This window comes from Atractosteus spatula, chromosome 5 (genome assembly GCF_055471065.1).
Source record: "Atractosteus spatula isolate fAtrSpa1 chromosome 5, fAtrSpa1.hap1, whole genome shotgun sequence".
Lineage (NCBI taxonomy): Eukaryota > Metazoa > Chordata > Actinopteri > Semionotiformes > Lepisosteidae > Atractosteus > Atractosteus spatula.
Window position 1 is genome coordinate 36,922,607 of NC_142710.1, and position 19,895 is coordinate 36,942,501.

The 19,895-nt window shown below is 35.2% G+C and overlaps 1 protein-coding gene and 2 pseudogenes across 1 annotated transcript; all 3 read right to left on the minus strand.

Annotated features, from left to right (window-relative positions):
- Positions 1 to 4,083: 4,083 nt before the first annotated feature.
- LOC148835044 (gamma-crystallin S-1-like) lies at positions 4,084 to 7,984 on the minus strand. The gene is made up of 3 exons (XM_088915792.1): positions 7,949 to 7,984; positions 6,027 to 6,269; positions 4,084 to 4,359 (listed from the first exon to the last, which is right to left on the minus strand). The coding sequence occupies exons 1-3, from the start codon at positions 7,955 to 7,957 to the stop codon at positions 4,084 to 4,086; spliced, it is 528 nt and encodes a 175-aa protein (XP_088771918.1). The 5' UTR covers positions 7,958 to 7,984.
- A 2,059-nt stretch (positions 7,985 to 10,043) lies between these two features.
- Positions 10,044 to 11,685, minus strand: LOC148835045 (gamma-crystallin M2 pseudogene; annotated as a pseudogene).
- Positions 11,686 to 16,309: 4,624 nt separating this feature from the next.
- LOC148835046 (gamma-crystallin S-1 pseudogene) lies at positions 16,310 to 17,531 on the minus strand (annotated as a pseudogene).
- Between the last annotated feature and the right edge of the window lie 2,364 nt (positions 17,532 to 19,895).

Consider the following 19,895-nt stretch of genomic DNA (forward strand, 5'->3'; position numbering starts at 1 on the left):
AACTTATGTACAACAGAAAACTGATGAAGTTGACTTTTGTTTTGTTCTTGAAACGTTTTCTATATGCCACATGAGGGAATGCTGTTCTGTTTTAGGTATAACAATCCATGTGTTTAAAAAGATTTTTCATTTTCTAAAATAAGTTGACATGGCAAAATACTCTGAAGTGTATAATGTACAAGCCCTTGCAGAAAAGGCCTATATATACAGTATAGTACTACAGGACCAGAGGGTTCTAAAGAGATCCAATAGGAATCCTATAGGACACCTTTAAAATTGTATTTTCCTACAATACCTAAAAAAACTGAACCTACTGTATAGTGTCTCAGAAGGATTATTCTGGATATAGGACCGAAAAGATTTTAGTGAAGTATAATAAAAATTTAGTATAAAATGCTCACCACATAATTTGGTTGATGTAAACTCTAACACAAGATCTTAAAATGTCAGAAAATGTATAATAGTAATAGTGGGATGGTACACCCTGCATGGTAATTGTTTTAACTGTACATGTCTAACTGTACAGGTATTGAATTTGATTTGTTTGGTTAATTTTGTATTATATTAAGAGAAAAGAGAATGTATGCAAGCCTACATTTTAAAGTGAAATACATTTTTTCAATATAATGTTTTGTCTACTCTGTCTTTTAATGTATTACATGGAAGCTACTCTCATGTCCACGTCTGCCTGTTGTGATGGATAACCTACCACTAGGACTCAATTAAAGTTTATTATTATTATACAATGTAAAAAAAGCCCATTTAGGTCTGGAACCCAAAATCTGCTTAAAAATATTTAATTTGTAAAATAATCTACCTTTGTTATCTCCACTTCAGAATGCTTATGAAAGATAAAAATGTAATGTTTCTACTTCATTTGGCAAAATACTAACATATACAGTACATATTCGATTATACATGTTGAAGTTATGTCACACATCTCTTCATGAAGTTTATAACTTTATAAGTTGTAAATATGTACTGTACATGTGAATATAAAATGGCCTGTATTTGTCCCTCTTATTCTAAAGTGTAAGGGGTGGTAATAAAGGTTACACTATAGAATGTTGTACAGGACAGTCCTTCACATTATCCTATAGAAATTTCATCTATATAGTACATCATAAAGGCCAACTCTATAGGACAACACGAGGCTATAATCCTATATGATCCTGAAAAGTCCAATACACTATAGAACATTCTATAGGATTACAAATAGTATCCCTATATGTTTTTTGAATAGTAATTCTACAAGATATTTTCATAAGGGAGGTATTGCTATACTGTACGTCCAAGCAAACTATAAATTGTTGCAGTTTGTCCATGACTGAACTATAGTCAATAAAAGACTATATCTTCATCTTTTTTTAAGTAGAACTTCATTAAATTGATTGTATAGACTATAATATATATATATAATTATAACATTCACTGCTATAATGCTACTTTTCATTTTTTGACGGTCTTTTATTTCGCTTCTTTTAACAGACCGCCCATTTCATTTTTTGCACTGCATCATTATTGCCTTCCATGAAAAATCATTTCAAGAAAACTTTGTGCAGAAAGTCATAATCGTAAAGGAGGCTAACTGCTCCTGGGATGTAGAAGTGTAGTATGTGAACCATTTAAGGTTAACGAAGATACTGCTTATATTTCAGTGTATTATATTAACGCATTTGAACAATATATGAAGCGTTCCGAGGGAACGTGTGGAGTACTGCCCTAAAACTGAGAAGGGAGGCATTAGCAGAATCCTCTCATGTACTTTTTTACGTTTCAAAAACACCAGAGGGAGCTAAAGGATATTTTGTGAATAAAAATGCCCAAGTTAAAACAAACACCTCCGTTTAGAATTGAAAAAAATATTCCGCAGTTTCGTTTAATTTTCTTAACTAAAAAGTGAAAGGTTTAAATTAATGTTCCCTGACCTAGAACACCTCAGGTCTTGTGGAAAATGCGAATTTCACAGTAAATGCGACAGCGAACTGTTCGCTGCTGGGACTTCTCAATCTAAAACCCTCCGAGTGCACGAGGCAATCGTTACCAATTAGGTTACTTTATATACAGGAATATTAATTCTGCCTTAGTTTGTGGCACCTGGCTCTCCAAACGTTTTCGAACACACCTTAGGTTGAACCTCTTTTTGCAGCTATTATTGCCTTGAGCATTTTTTTTTAGAATATCCTGCGCAAATTGAAAACTAGCTTGGTCTCGACCGACGAGACAAGGAGGGCTGCTGTAATGCAAGGAAACACTTTTCATCATTCCTGATCTAAGAAATCAGTTCTCATCCTCCACAGTGCACAGTACCTGGCCTAACAAATGAGCTGTTATGCACCCAACTGAACTAAAATAATACTCATGACACATCAATGCAGCTTCTTAGACTTCAAGATAGTACAACTTGCCCTACAAACATCTTGACCAACTCAGAAATGTCCCTACACCTCTCTTAGAACATACTCACCAGTGTCTTTCGGCAATCTCTGTTATAAGCCAATGATTATTATCACAGGTGTGGGTAATTCCACAGGAAGCCTATCCTGACAGTTCCTTTCCTTCACATGGAATTCCAGGCCAGGTGGTCTGGTTCAGAAATGGTTTCCAATTACTTGGCTGCCATCTTGGCTCAAGACCACCATAAGGTGTGGGTTTGAGCCAAAATGGTACGTTCCTGCCTCCACTCACAATCCCCTTTCTTTTCAAGAAGGGTCATGTTGAACAAACACAAGAGTGATAAGAAAGTAGTACTATGGGTAGGGGAAAGTAATTCAAAATACTCTGTTTACCTTAGTTGCCAGTTTTGCTTCATAAAAGTATTATCAACCAAATTAATTATCTGTTCTTTGGGGATCAAAAATGTAAACAGCTCTAGAAACAATGCAAATAATACTGCAGAGGTTTAATTAGCAAGCAATATGAGAGGCACGAATGAGAAGAAAATGTCAAAACAATATAATAAATTATAATCACTTTAGAAGAATGTTACCTAAATACTAATTGTTCTTTACTCATGGTTAAAGATCACGGCTTTTATCTTTCACAGATCTTTAGAGAAATATATTTTCCCTTCAGCAATTTTCAGAATCTTTTTTCTATTAAAATGAATAATTAATTAACAATTATGTATTCTTGTATATCTTCACCAATTATGGGCATCTAATTAACAATTTCAATAATTGATACTGGTTTCAGATGTTCCTTTCCACAGATTTTTTTATATGGATAAGACAGAATACAGAAATGAGTACCATTGCACACAGAAAAGGGCATTTCCTTTTATAATTGTTTAGAATAAAGGGGGAGCATTAATTAAGACTGTGTAGAGTTAAATTACTCTGTTTAAATAAAAAACAACAATTAAAATTAAACTTAATAGAATGATCTCTTCAGGTCCACACAATGTGTTTAACTTTATCCCCTCAAAATGAGTTAATCCGGTAGAAGCAGTTATCCCAAACATTCACTTGACATGTGTTGGTTTTCAGTCAAAATGTGTTTAAGGCTTTTGATTGTATAAAAAGACACAGTTCTAACATGGACTTTTCTGTGATTTTTAAAAAACTTTTCCACAATGAAGTGGAACCATGTGTTCAACAATGAAGACGGATAAACATTTGTTTCTTGTAAACTTCTGACTCAAGCCTTTTATATTTCTGTTAGCTGTCAAAAGTAATGTCTCAGAAACATATTATGATCAGTACTTTCTCTGCCTTACAGCTAAAGTTTTAAAATAAAGTGACAAAAATAAAAAAAAACAAGTGGTAAGAAGTCAAGTTTATTTGGTTTTATAAGAACTTATTATGCATTTAGGAAAACACTTCTGTTGGAAGAGTGCAGTGTCTATGAAAAGTATGTGCAGCTCATTTAAGAGTCAATCAGACTGTGCTGCCCAATCCTGTCTCACCTGTACAAAGAACAGTGATTTTAAAAAATAGGCTTTGAAAACTTTGTTAATAAAACATCCCTTTATAATGACATTTAATCAAATTCGAAGTATTAATATTTAGGAATTGGAAGGCTAGCACTTGTAGGACAATGTCTGCCAATGTGCCTTTAAAATATGACTGTAAGTGGAAGATTTTAATAGAAGTCCATCATGCGTCTGAAGGAGCCAATGGTGGGGCTCATGCCACCCCAGTCAGTGTATCTCCTGTACTCGCCAGGCCTCAGGAAGTACTGTCTGCCTCTGTAGTTTGGATGCTCATAGAAGATCCAGTAACCTTCCATCACGTTGCAGGAGTAAATGTCACGGTAGTGGAAACGGTCATAGACATTAGGGCAGTCATCCATGAACTCCATCATCTGGCCACCGAAATCAGCCTTCTCGTAGATTCTCATTCTATAGTTCCCACGATACTGTAAGAGAAAGGTGTGAAAAAGTATGTATATATACTGTATATTTAGATAGAAAGCAGACACCAATTTCTGCTTATACTTATATATATATATAAGTTTAGGGGAAATTATTTTCTAAGCATAAATTTCAAATGTAGTTCTTTTGTGGGACTTATCTAAAAATATTGTAATATACAGTAATAACATAATAAAGATGTTTCACTGCACATTTAGTAGAAATCCACTAGGATGACTTTGTCAGTTCCTTTATAGATTTTGAATACTTGTATTACGTCCTCTTGTAATCTTCTCTGGTCATGACAAAATTCATTCACAATACATTCAGCCTGTCAGGATAGAACATTCCCCTAAGCTCTGGAATGTTCCTTGTTGTTCCTCGCTGGGTTAATACCAGAACACAACAGATTGTCTGTAACGTGGTGACCAAAATTGTACACAAAATTTTGAATAAGGTCTTACTAGTTCATTATACAATTTTAGCATAATATCTCTTGATATAAATTCTATATTTTTACATTTCCTAAATTGTTGCTTTCCTTTTTGAATTGCAAGAGGTAAATGATGTGTCAACGTAAACACCTAGGTCTTGCTAAAGAAGAATCCCACCTTCTACTAAAGCTCGGCATCTTTCGTTTTTTATCATTTATGTTCCTACAACCTCTATGCAAAACCATACACATATCTAGATGTAATCTGCCATGTGCTTGCCCAGCCTTGACTTTTATCTAAATTGTTTTGAATATCATTTGTTGCTTCTATATTGTTTGCGTATCCTCCTAATTTGGTATGTGCAAACATGACTTGTTTACTAGCTATACCTGAATCCAGATCATTTACTTAAACTAAGAAGAGCGTTGATCCTAGTACAGGTCCCTATTGTATTCAACTGATTGCATCCCCCCAGTCTGAGAAAGTTCCCCCTTATACTGTATGCCTCCTCTCTTTTCTATTTAATAGCCAATTCTCAATACAAACACTTGTGTTTTTCTGAATGCCTCCTGCAATTTAAGCATTAATCATTTATCAGGAACTCTGATAAAAAGCCTTCTGAAAATCTAAACAAAATATATCATATGCTACGTGTGTTTCCATTACTGTTGTTGCTTGTTCAAAGAGCTCTAACAAGTTCAGCAATTTAGAGTTAATTATAATAATCTAATATTCGAAATATGATATGGAAAATCATATTGTAATTGCTATAAAGGGTAAACATATTTTTACTGGCTTTTATGCATATTGATGAACGTTTAAAATAAATATCTTCATAAATGGTGAATTTAAATATTCACCACTTGGGATGATGATATCTTCAGCCAGATAAGAAATGTGAGCTCAAAGCTGTCAATAACTGCTGAACTATCATAGCGACAAGCTATACTAAGAATCGTTTTATAGTGCTTTTTCAAGGTAAAATTCCCGGGAAGTAGTATGCTTTTCTGATTTGCTTTATTAAATCTTTTCACCATTTTTTCTCCACTCGTCTGTCAGTTTGTTTCTAAATTTAAATTCAATTTACGTAGACCACTGTTTTATGTACATTTCATTCCTTTCCTACTGATGTGTCTTTTAGTAATAGAACTCTGCCATGATTGTTCTGATATATACCGTACGCCCATTGGTGACGAGTTTTGCTCATTGATCTGATACCAGCTTTCAGAACAACTCACATGTGGAATCATACGGCAGGACCTGATGCAGTCATTGTAGCCCATCCAGCGCTGGTAGTCAGGATATTCTCCCCTGTTCAAGATGTACTGATAGCCCATGTAGTTTGGTTTCTCATACAGCACCCAGTAGCCACTGTCCACTCTAATGGAGTTACAGCGGCTGAAGTAGGAGTGCATGTCAGCGCAGTCGCTGCTGCACTCATAGTAACGACCCTGGAAGTTTCTGTCCTCGTAGAAGATGATCTTCAAGAGACCAAAGATAAAATCACAGTAAATAAGAATTGACAGTTTTTGCTGCCACTCAACATTTGTTTTAAGGTATATTTTATTTTTCTCAAGAACAACCTTCCAAAAATTCCAGGCAAAGCCATTTTAAAAACATTTGCACGTAATTGGTAGTTATGTTCGACCAGTTTAAAGCCGTCAGTCTACAAATCTGGGTATTTTTTAAAGCAGTGTCTATTCAGGTTTTGTCTCTGATTCCAACAGGTAGGGACTGTGTTGATAAAACCACAGACAAGGGTCATAGATCAACAAGGCAAGCTGGTGAAGGTCAAGGCAAGTGTATTAATGAATAAAAATTATAAGAGCTTTGAAAGGTGCTAAAAGTACAACCAGAGCTTTTGTATTACAATAGCTCACATAATCAACAACATTTTGTTCAACACAGTGTGCAGATGGTTCAAAGGTCATTATATTCTGGACTTTTTTTCAGAAGAATGTCATCTCAAGCTTTCCTAATTCATTTGTTTAATGTTAGATATGGAGTTGCATTACAAAAATAATTATTTTTTTATTTTTTATCCTTGTTTTTTTACCAGTTGTGATTATTGATGTCTTAATGTTAAGCCAAAATATAATCACGCCTCTATGAGTTTGGCATCATATTTACTTCCTACAGTGCAGAAATAGATGAACTGGTATGAAATGAGCACTGTTTATCTTTGACAAGCAGTGGAAAATGCCAGTAGTGTTGGCAATAAGGATGGTATTTAGGAATTTGATTTTTTTTCATTATAAGGTGTTTCAAGAAAAAAAAAATCTTTCATACAGAGAAGCCAACCATTCACTTGTTTTGAATACATAAGAAAGACTGTTATTTTAATCATTGTTAAATATTTTTTTTTAAATTGCAGAAACAATACAAAATGTAACAGCAAATGATTTAGATTTCAGTTGTGGTTCACTTAGGATATGTGACCATTGTGGTTTCCAATTTTGTAGTCTTATAAATATTTGTGACATGTAATTAAAAAAAATACAGGTATTACATTTTTAAAGGATATTTCTTTCCTGCTTACCTTGCCCATCCTGACTGCTTGGTGTTACACAGTGTCACCCTTCACAAACCAGTGTCTTTTATATGACAGGCAAACAAACAAGTGCTTTGTTATTGAAATGATTTTTTGCATCAGCAAAAACAGTTCTATAGAGTGTTATACAGTCACTGAGAAAATAGGTCTAACTCATGGGCCACGTTTCCCACATATAGCACTTTGACTCACAACATGTTTATAAAACCTTACAAAGAGCACACAAATCAGTTGTTTCTACATTAGATTGTAGAATGAAAACATTAACAATGCATTACATACAGTAGCTTTATCAGAAGGTGAATTTGCATTCATAGTGGGAAATGCTTAGAATTCTCCACACAATGACCAAAAATAGAGATAAATACACACAATGTCAATTTACATTTCTTTACAGTCAATTTAATTTTTATCTGTGATCATGAGATTAACATCAATTATAAGTGCAATATAATATGTTTTGTTTTGGGGTAATTTTAGATCAAACCATATTGGAAAGAAAGCATACTTATTGTTCAATCCAGTGATTCTAAGTGAACATAATTGTTGGGACATTCACTGTAAAAGCTAGTATTTGATTGCATATTCGTTTGAAGCAATAATGCAAACTGGACCCATGGAGTTCAACAAACTGGACGATTATGTAGATTGTTTGTGTAATCATTTGAGATGCTGTGCTATAGTGACTTCTTCCCTGTTCCCATTCCAACTTCATTTGTTGATACAGAACATTTGTTCATTTCTTTATGCATTTGAAGTCCTTGCTTAAATTGATTTTAATCTAACTTGACAGACTATTTAATATTTCTACTTTTTTCTCCCAGTTAACACCTTGGTGTTACCTGTAAATATTTTGTTTCTAATTTGTGCTTCTATATTTTTGTCCATTGTCTCCCTTTTTAATATGACAAATCAGATTAAACTCATGTGACAAATCCCAAAGTTCACTAATCCCAGAAACAGCAATAGACTGGCCTCTTGTGGTTAGTGCCAAAAATACATCAATTGTGAAATTGGATGAGTGCATTAAAACTGTTTGCAAGGTTAAAAGGCAATCGAGAAAAACATCCATTTCAGATTATGAAACAAAATTAAAGAATGCATGTTTAGAACAGAACATCCATTTATTAAGTCAACTATGGGGAATTGATTTGTCATCAATTTACATGTAAAATACTCTGTGTGATTTAATTACCTAAGATTATCTCGGAAAGGCCATGCATCAAACATGGGTTTGTTCAAACAAAGTACAAAAGCATTGTCTGTCTTTGCTTTAATTTCAGTTACCTTTTTAATTTTGCAGCATCTTCATTACTTTTACATTTACTTATATTATCTCAGTAATGACAATATACTGAGAGGTTTCTAGCTCAATGAACATAGTCATGTTGTGCATCTTTTTAAACCCCACACAAAAGGGCACACAATCTTTTCAGCTGACCTTTCAATACTAAACAAAATTTGATTCTTGGCTTTTGAATGCATCACCCAGCAGTGCCTTTTGTTTCTATGGCATTTTCTAAACAACATAACCAAAACTTATTTTATCAAAAACCTTTTATTTTGTAAATGATGAATTATTTCAAAGTTTGTTTTAACTTAAATATCATCATTTAAAACAGCTTGTTCTTAAAGAAAGCCAGTAATGACAGAATCAAAGAAAATTCAAGAAAAATGTAAGTACCTGTAAATCTCTAGTTTTTAAACCTTACCTACATCGGTTGTTCATCCACAATATCCTGCCTGAACCAATATTGATTTTTTGTTTGGTTAATTACTATGCTAGCATGGTTAAAGACTAAAGTGGATTTAATTAACATTAACTATCACAAGTTTTAGACATAATTGTTTGCAGTAGTACTGGATAAATATTTAGAATATGAATTTAATTGACCCAATATTAACATTGAATATTTCCTTTTACATTTCTTAACATTACAGCAGGGATCCCCAATCCTGGTTTTGGAGTGTGTTAATAGGTTTTCAATCCAGCACAGCTGGTCATTGGCTTAATTGGGGCAGTTTAACAGCCTCTCCCAGCTCTTCAGGTGCTGGTGCAGCAAAGAAACTTAGAACACCTGCAGACGCCTTGGCCCTCCCAAGACCAGGACTGAGGAAATCTGCATTAGAGGGCTGTGTTTCTCTTTCTATTTAGAAAAAAGTTCAGGGAATTTAAATATAATGTCCTTTATTGTTAAGTATTATGTAGGTACCAATGTATTGTAGAAAGAGATGGTCAGGTAACGATAATGATAGAGATGGTCATGAGGCTGCTTGGGTCCCATGGAGGTGCTGTTAGCAGGAGCTCTGCTGAACAGAACAGAAATTATGCAATGGTAGAAGTAGTAGTCTTTGATTTTCCTAATTAAATAGTTTATATAACTTGGATCTTAGTTTATATGTTGTAGCACTTGTCCAGTGTTTTTACAAAGTTATGTACCTGTGGTACAGTATGTCAGCTTTTTATGATCATCTACATCAGGCCCTCTATGATGCATAAAGCCAAGCTGTGACTTGACTGCTGGTTTTGTCTCCATGTTGGTGACGTGTCACCTGAGTACAAAATAGCTATGAGTTCAACAACTGTGTGCATTATACTGTAAATGCAGTATACGAACACAAATTATAAAATGCAACACAGTCTTCACAGTAATAGTCAATTTTGGTTTCATATTTTATTTAAAATATAATACATCATGCATGATCATGCAAAACTGGCCCTCATGCGTCTGAAGGAGCCGATGATGGGGCTCATGCCACCCCAGTCCCTCCAACTCCTGTACTCTCCGGGCGTCAGGAAGTACTGTCTGCCTCTGTAATTTGGATGCTCATAGAAGATCCAGTAACCTTCCGTCACATTGCAGGAGTAAATGTCACGGTAGTGGAAACGGTCATAGGTATTAGGGCAGTCATCCATGAACTCCATCATCTGGCCACCAAAATCTGGACGATGGTAAATTCTCATTCTGTAGGATCCTCTGTACTAGATAGGTAAAGACAAAAGGCAAGTCATCAGTGATTTTTTGTATTGCATTTTAGTGTTAGGGTCAAATATCTTATTTATTGTAAGATGATTTTTTTAAAGCACAAAAAAGAGTCAAGAATAACAGACTGTAGAGATGTCCACTGACTTACAGTACAGGTTTTTAATTAAAAAATCACCTTAAATAACTGAGTCACCTTAAAAAAGTGTCACAGGTGTGACCGAGAAAAAGTACGTACAAGTTGTTTTGTTTGTTGTTTACTAGTAAAAGAAAAAAGAACTGCAGAATTTAAGGACTTACTGGAGGGAACATACGACAAGATCTGATGCAATTGTTGTAGCCCATCCAATAACGATAGTCAGGATACTCCCCTCGGTTCAGGATGTACTGGTAGCCCATGTAGTTTGACTTCTCATAGAGCACCCAGTAACCGCTGTGCACTCGGATAGAATTGCAACATCTGAAGTAGGAGAAAGTTTCTGGACAGTTTCCGCTGCACTCATAGGAACGTCCCTGAAAGTTCCTCCCTTCGTAGAAAACAATCTTACAAGATGGGAAAAAAAAGTTATTAAAAAAAACTGCAGTACGATCAGGATACAGGCTTGAAATGGCAGAAATGTTTTTAATGTAATTTTTTATTGTATGTATTTCTATGAGCTGTTATGAGCAAAGAGTATTGTGGCACTGGCTTTTGTATTCATTAAATTTTGCAGAAGTGTTCTGCCAATAAGGAAAATGAGTAAATAAAAACACAGGAAGATGCTGTCTTTGAAATGCATCCCAAGATTACTCTACTAAAAATATCCAAAACCAAAAATTGCATAAAAAATCCCATTCAAGCATTTCCTTTATATTACATTTCAGCTAGAGTACATGTTAATTGTAGTTTTTTAACCTTTCCACGTTTGGTCAAAACAAGACTTGTTTTTGAACAGGAAATGGCATAAAATAATTTTCTCTTATGTACTATAGTCAAATGTATTTTTTGTTTTAACACCAGTCAGTGATTTTCAGTATCTGCTATATAAACAAACAAAAAGTTAAAGAAATGTTAATAAAACTTGTCCAAGGTACAACACGTAATATATAATATACAGTACATAAAGAGAAGATAAGGTCAAATATTTGTTCATACGTTTTCACATTTGTTAATGGGATTAACCTTAAGTCAAATTCCTTATCATACATATCAGCAATCCTAACATACCCTACTAAAATACTTACCCTACCAATATGACTAAAATCTATCTACTGATTATTCATCCGACTTTCCGTCTCCATTATTTATTTCAATTTTCATTATCATAGATTGCATGTACAAGAATTGCATATAATTCAACAGTTCACTCTTACCTTTCCCATGGTGAAGGCTCTATGATTGCACTGTAACAACACAGGTATCTCAAAAAAGCCCTTTATATGTTACGCCAACTGGGTCTTGTTTTATCATTCTAATGACTCTGACCACTGTATCAGCACAACAGCATTGCATTGTATCTTTTTATATTGTACCTTTCCATATTGTGGAGGTTCATCCATGGGCTTGTGATGCTGCCTTTTAGGCTACAGACAAAAGCTTGTGTGGGTCCTGCTGATAAAGAGATTGGAGTTTCCACATGTTTCCACTAACCGCATCACATGTATAGAAGGTCACTCAGCTAACATGACCTAAGAATTCATGCAAATGTTATTATAAAATCATAATTATTTTAAAGACCTTTACAGGAAGAAAAAAATAATTAATTTTATCGCCTGCTGCCATTTATGCCCAGGCTATCTCAGGCAATGTCCACAATTCAACATGTTGCTTGAATCTCTCTTATTGCACAGAGTCATTAACATTTTAATTTCTTACTGTGTAGTGGGTGTGGACTTAAGAACTGTCTGTTCAAATCTGTTTTCAAATCTGGATGCCATCCTGCTGAGCTGAGTGCAAGAGAAAAATCGATTCAACATGATCAGAGGAATTTACTGACATATGTTCTCTGGTAACGAATTCCTGTTATACAGTTGTTGATAATGGGTTTGATGTAAGTGATCTGCAACAATCAAGGGTTTTGTTTCTATACAATTCATTCTGTAATGACCTCAATATATTGAAGTCATTAATGAACTGTTTTTATTAATGAATTCTGTTTGAAAGTCCCTTGTTCATAAAGCTGTCATTTTGTCTAACACATTTACTGCTGGTTTAGGGCATCAGTACATAACACTAGTTTCTGTTAAGTGGATATAACCTTGATGCTTGTGCATAGCTAGAACTCTGGAAGTCAAATTTCCAAATCAAGCTTATTAGGCAACTTTCAATGCTTCCAGTAGGAATATATAAACCACATGTCATTAATTTTGTTTCAAATCCATCAACAACGAGCAGGAAATGGACATAGGTGCATCTGCCCCAAAACTTGACACTGATAAAAAAGGTTAAGGACAGTTCTACTCCAACCTTGCCCCCTTTCTAGCTATAATTTCAAAAAGAGGTCAAATCATCCTCCTTGGTAATTTTAGTGTCAGGGTTGGACATAATCCAAATCGATGAAAAGAGGAAAAGAAAAACCCTGACACAGATGATATCATTACCAGTGTAACAAGAACAAAACCACCTGGAGGCATCACCTGAACTGCTTTTATGAATGAATTCAGTTTGAAAGTCCTCTGTTAATAAACTGTTGTTGCTCTAACAAGTTTACTGCTGGTTTAGGTCAGGAGTTCATAACACTAGTGTCTGTCAGACCTTATCAAAATCTATGAAAGGGCACTGCTGGGAAAAGAGGTAATGGCATCCTATCACCAGTACAACAAGAACAAAACGACCTGGAGACACCCCCAACAAGAGCTATCGCACCTTGATTATCTCATCATCAGGACCTGTGATTAAAGCATCACCCACAATGCAACTAATCATTGCTGAACAAGCAATTTTCTTGTCCATCATCTTGAACCTCTGACTGGACCCATGCAGCAGAGGAAACCAAAAACATATGCAGACGAGACATAGTACCAAGTCTCCTCGGATCACTAAGGATCACTGATTAGCTTCAGCAGCGTCTTCATGATTGCTTTTTATCTGTCCAGCAACCAAAAATAATATTGTAACTTTCTGGGATGGGTTTAAGCCTACCCATCCTAAATTGATAGGTTATCTTATTCACCAAGACTTATCTGTTTAAAGTCATCTTAAGATTCAATAAGTGCTCAAGACAAAGAGAAGTGCCCACTCTTCTGGGCAAAATGACATCATGTCCATGGACAGTGACACTTATCAGCATCTTACGGACAAGGCCCAAAGGATAATAAGGAAAATCAAAAACCACAGATGCAAAATAAAGCAACAGAAATCCATAACTATCCTGACCTACATAACATTTTTTGGGAACTCTAGACTATCCATGGACAAAGTACTAATAGTGCCATTCCTCATATATGACATAATGGAATCAACCACTTGAATGACACCAAATCCATCCAAACAAGTTGGAAAGATCACTTCTAAACACTAATAAACTGAGAGACAATGGTTACTGACACCACCATTACAATTTCTTTCTCAGCACCATGTAGACGAATCTCTTTCCAACCTTTCAAGCCCTTGAGGAGGTTTGGTATACTGTACTATTAGTAAAACTAAGAATAACAAGGCCAGAGGGAGAAGACGGTATACACACTGAAATCTTGGAAGATTTCAGTGGGTATATATGGTGTGCTGAAATCTTATTTTCTGAATCTGAAGTGAAGAGGAAATCCCGGAGGACATGAATAATGCCAATATCCTTTATTACAGAAATATTATCTGACAGCATGGCATGGCGGTTAGTGCAGCTGCCTCACAGCTGGCTTCTATTCTGTGCTCCCCGTGTTCTTTTGTCTCTCAAAGACATGCTGGAAAGGTTTTATTCTAAATTGTTTCTTTCACTCTATGCCCCGCATATTTCCATACCTTCAATATGCTTACAGGTTTTTTTTTGCCAATTTAAAAACATCACATGGGACGACATCGACATGTTGCTTAAAATACAGTGGTGAAAGAATGTTTTTGAATACAAAACAACTCAGCCTTACTTTTCAAAGTTATGGTGGAAACCATATTGCACTGTACTACTGTATGTCATATGTACTCTAGTAGGCTTACATTAAGTATAACTTGGGCATATTTCTTTCAATGCAGCAAAGTTACAATTTTTCACTGTGCAAGGATATGCCTCCAAGTTGAGTGTCCAATTACCTTATATTTTAAAGATTCATGCAATATTTGCTCCTTACGCTTACTGAATATATTGATGCTGTGCTCAAAAGCAAAGAACACTAATATCTTCGGAAAATGTTGTGAAAAATTACATTAAGGTATACAATATCTATCGTTTTATTGCTCATTTCAGTCTTATTCACTGCTAATTTGTATTATACAGTATGTAGGATTTCCTGGCTGACTTGAACACGAAAAATCCAGAAGTGAGAAAGAAAGGCAATCATCGTTTACAATAGGCACCAAAATTGTAGTAATGGTACAAATTTTAATTCAAGAATCAACATGTAAAAGCAGATATTATTAACATAAACATCTGCAAAAAACGACACAATTCAAAGTTAAGAAATTTCTGGAACAAATTTCGATAATGTAAATATAGATCAGTATATTCTTGTCTCACCATTGATCTTTTTTCATATAGCCTGACTAAACCCCATTTAAGATGTACAGTGGGAGTGGCAAGATGGAAATACAGTTTTATTGAGATACTGTAAGTCTGGCTGAGGAGAATGATACCCCCTCTGTAAGTAAGTACGGGGCTGTCAGAATCCCTCTTCCTAAAGAAGAGAAGCCACTGGGAGCCACTGCAAGGTGGAAGATTGGGAAGAGGGAGGATATGTGACAAGAAACATGCAAGCAAGTAACCAGAAAGCATGATATTGATAGGCAGGGTCAGCAGAATTCAGTAAGATTTAGTTTTGACCTCCTCCTGTATTTTTAATATTAAATATTCCTTTTACCGAAACCTTGTCAATTTAATAATAAACTGTGTAGTTTGCAAAACAATGGCAAGAAAAGCATCTTTCTTTTTAGATCAATGTTATTTCCAAAGCAAAATACAATATCAAAAAAGAAAATAACATTCCCCATTCCACACAAAACAACCTCACTCATTCTACATCCCTTGCTCTCCAAAGTCTCTATCTAAAATAGGTCAAAAACAACTACGGGACCTGCTATATACCTTCATTTGCAGCAATACTATAATCCTATAGACTGATACCATGTTTCCTAGCAGTCGAAAGCTCCATATACTGTAAAAATATCACTATATGCCAAGAAAGGTAATTTGGAGACTCCCACTGCAGCACTCATGCAGCAACTTTTTAGCGTTGCATTCAAACCAGTCCACCAGGTCCATTTCTACCCCTGCAAGAGGACTAGATTAGAGTCATCACCTAGCAAGAGAACCAGGTGTGAACAGGGAATATTCCTACTTAGAAGAATGGACAAACAAAAAGAGACTTGATTACAGACTACCTTTAGACACTTTTAAAACATAAATAAAGAAGCACCTCCAGACGGAGTCTACACAGGAGGCTAGGGACTAGTTTCATATGATACACTCTACAATAAAACTTTAGAGGTTCAGTCTATGATTAGGAACTTGGAAGGCAGAATTTACATTATCCCAAATAACCATCTGTGGCATTATTCTGTGATATCCAAGTCAAAGTTCTGGAACCATTTTGAAGAGTGTACAGTATATGAAGCCTACATTAAAAATACACAAACAGAGGAAGCCAGACGTTTGATTTGTCTCTTAGACCAAACAGATAATTTGATCTGGACATTATTACAGTAGATCCATGGTTTCTGTTTATAATTTCCAGGGCAGTTTCCCCCCGCGGTCCTCTTATAAACTTGGTGAAGTGTGTGGATGTATTAGGTCCTATACTATAGTGAAGTAAAAACAGTCAGGCAACCATTTATCGCCTTTAAGATTTTAATTTTGCAGAATTACACATACATGTAATTATCCATCATGCGTCTGAAGGAGCCGATGGTGGGGCTCATGCCACCCCAGTCAGTGTATCTCCTGTACTCGCCGGGCCTCAGGAAGTACTGTCTGCCTCTGTAGTTTGGATGCTCATAGAAGATCCAGTAACCTTCCGTCACGTTGCAGGAGTAAATGTCACGGTAGTGGAAACAGTCATAGACATTAGGGCAGTCATCCATGAACTCCATCATCTGGCCACCGAAATCAGCCTTCTCGTAGATTCTCATTCTGTAGGATCCTCGGTACTGAAATTCCAGTGAAAGTCAAATCAAATCAGAAGGTATTAGACTAAAGCCACCATTGACATTTAATTACATGTTAATAAAACAGTACTTCTGATTAGACCCTGAAGCATACCTTAACCCTAAGATTATTTGCACGGGTTAACCTTTTCCGTCTATAAAACTTTTGCAAACTCTAAATAAAATGTGATGGGCTTATATGCCTATTTTCAGCAATCAACATTGCTTCAGTTCAGCATAAAAGAAACAATATGAAGCAGAAATAACTCACATGTGGGAACATACGGCAGGACCTGATGCAGTCATTGTAGCCCATCCAGCGCTGGTAGTCAGGATATTCTCCCCTGTTCAAGATGTACTGGTAGCCCATGTAGTTTGGCTTCTCATACAGCACCCAGTAGCCACTGTCCACTCTAATGGAGTTACAGCGGCTGAAGTAGGAGTGCATGTCAGTGCAGTCGCCGCTGCATTCATAGTAACGACCCTGGAAGTTTCTGTCCTCGTAGAAGATGATCTTTAAAGTCAGATTCAAAATATATTAGGTGACACTAACACAATTTGCCGAACAAAACTCATATTAAAATTTAACTTGTTGATTGAAATCATGCATCATTTGTTCAACACCATAAGCAGACTGGACAGATGCCTTTATGTGAGTTCCCATATTGATAACTGAGGTCCAGTATTTTGTTCACCTCTTCATAGTTTGTATAATGCAAAAACAGAGTTAACTACACATCTTGCAATTGTTCTGTAGATTCTATCCCAATGAGCTAAGAAATAAAATAGCATTACAATTTTCCCACTGTCCCACACACTTGACCTTCCACAGCAAATCTTAAAGCTTTTAGTTCAAGGAAGAAGACCCCCATTTCATTCAGCCTTAATTTTCTGGTTCCTCTTTAATTGTACCAAACATTTCTCTTATTACCTTTCCCATGTTGGATGTTCAGAGGTGTCCCTAAAGTTCAGTCAAGGCCTCAGATGATCTTTTTATATGTTAGGGGAAAAACCCAAGGCTTTGTTATGGTAATCACTTGAGGCTCCAAATCAGCACAATCCTTCAGCTTTTCCATCTTTGCTAACACAGATGGAAATGTTGCTTTGTGCACCGTGGCTCATGCGGTTTGTAGGATTGCTTTTCAGGCAGTGGACAAAAGATGATGGGAGTTTTACTGCAGATGGTGGAGTGAGTGTGTAAAATGTTTTCACTGAGCCCATTTCAGGAATCAAAATAGTCTTGTTTTTGTTGTTCTGCATATTCTTATAACTTACAAGGATTTCATTAAGTCTTGCAATGTTTTATATTTCAATGCAGAAGCAAACACTGTGTGATATAGACCTGACTCCTGACACGTTTTGTAATGAGAAGAGTCAGTGCTCTCTTTGGAACAACTGAATTATATTATGCTTTTGAATCCATTTGAGTTGAAATTATTATTTTTTTCTCATGGAAGAAGTAAGACATCAAAGTTAAAAATGACGAAATATGGAGAGAATGTAGCATCGTAGAATGTACTGTAGAATTATTTTGTTTTATCATTTTCTGTTTTGAGATATTTAGGTGTTATACCTTCATTTTTTTAAACTAGGTTATTTATATGGTACAGTTTAGACCAAGAACTAACTTGGACAATTCAAGAAACACTTGAAGGCTCTCAAAGTGCATCCAGTTACTTCATAGAATTTCTGAGCAAATCCAAACCATCTTGATAATTTAGTAATTTATTTGACAACTGATAAACACACCCACTGAGCAGTTAAAAGCAATATTTTAAAAACTAATTAACTGTAAAGTGTAGTGTCACTGGGCCCATAGTTTACTTTTTTATATGCATCAGAAACAAAGATGAGACAAAAGTCTTGCATTATTTATTTCATTTCATCACACTTTACTGTATTGGAAGAAGTAAAAGTTTTGGCATTTTGATTGAATTTACTGTAAAAAAAAGCCTTCTTTAGGTCTTCCTTAGCTGTATGAGCCAGAAAACTGTAACTCTCTTCTCTCTGGAGTACAGGTGTCAGTGTCTAATGTGTAGACAGCAGGATCAGAAAATGCCTGAGTGTAACGTTGCACTAAACTCAAAACATTTTGAAATATGAACAGTGTATCCCATAGCTGTGATACACTACAACAGCCAGAGGAGACCTGCCAGCAACATCAAAATGAGTGAGATTAAATAATAATCTGCTGGAAAGCATTGTCAAGCTTCATCGAAGTGTGACACCATTAAGAAAGAACTGACAGGCCTCCTGTACAAGATTGTGTTTACGAAGGACAGACAGTTCTGGGCCTAGAACTATTCCCTTTATTAAGAAAGTGAGGAGTGGCATTAACTTAGCTGACTTTATGATTACTTAAATTTGCTTACTGTAAAATTTGTATTTGTGGACATCTTTACCACACCAATTGGTTTTAATAACACCATGTTTTAGAGAGCAGTGAAGTGAGAAAATACAGTATTTTAGGGATACATAAACTTATCACTGTCTTGTGTTCTCTGAAATGGGATTAAAATGAGAATTGACGGAAGTGATTACAACTGTGTTTGCATTTAAAATTTAATAACTCCATTATTCTGTATGGTTTGAAAGAAATTGATTCACCTACTGTACCAAGAGAGGAAGGGATATCTTTCAACTGGTTCCATTAAAGGAACTTCTCATTAAAGGTAAAACAGCTTTGCAAAATTGTTTTAACAAATACAACTATCAACAGGAAAAGCAATACAGAAAGTATTTCATGATAATCGTTTTAAATACACTGAACCTAAATTAATGATTAAGATCTTATTTTAGTCCTGTATTTAGCTTTTTTCCATCAGGAATAACAGAAAATAATTCTAATTTCTAAGTTCCAATTAAACTTCCAGTGTTAAATAAATACAATTCCAGTGTTATTTCCATTGGCACTAAATTACATTGTGTAATGATTAATATAGTAAAGATGTTACTACATAACATTAAAATAAGAAATGTGAGATATAATAATACAACAAATGAACAGAAAGACATGATCAAGATAATATCATCAAGCAAAATGAAACCAAGGCTTGATCACTGTTTAAAAATTAATAGTAAAAAGATGAAAGATGCTCTGTAGTGGATATCAAAAAGCGCAGTACTGATGGTAAATTGATTACACATTTCTTGCAGCTCTACAAATATATTATAATTAGGTGAATCATCAGGCATCAACAGTCAATGCTCCTTTTAATTCTTTACAATAAACTGCAGCTTTTAAAAAACAATTGCACATTTGTACTTACAGAAATATGACAAGAGAAATAAAAAGCCACTGCTT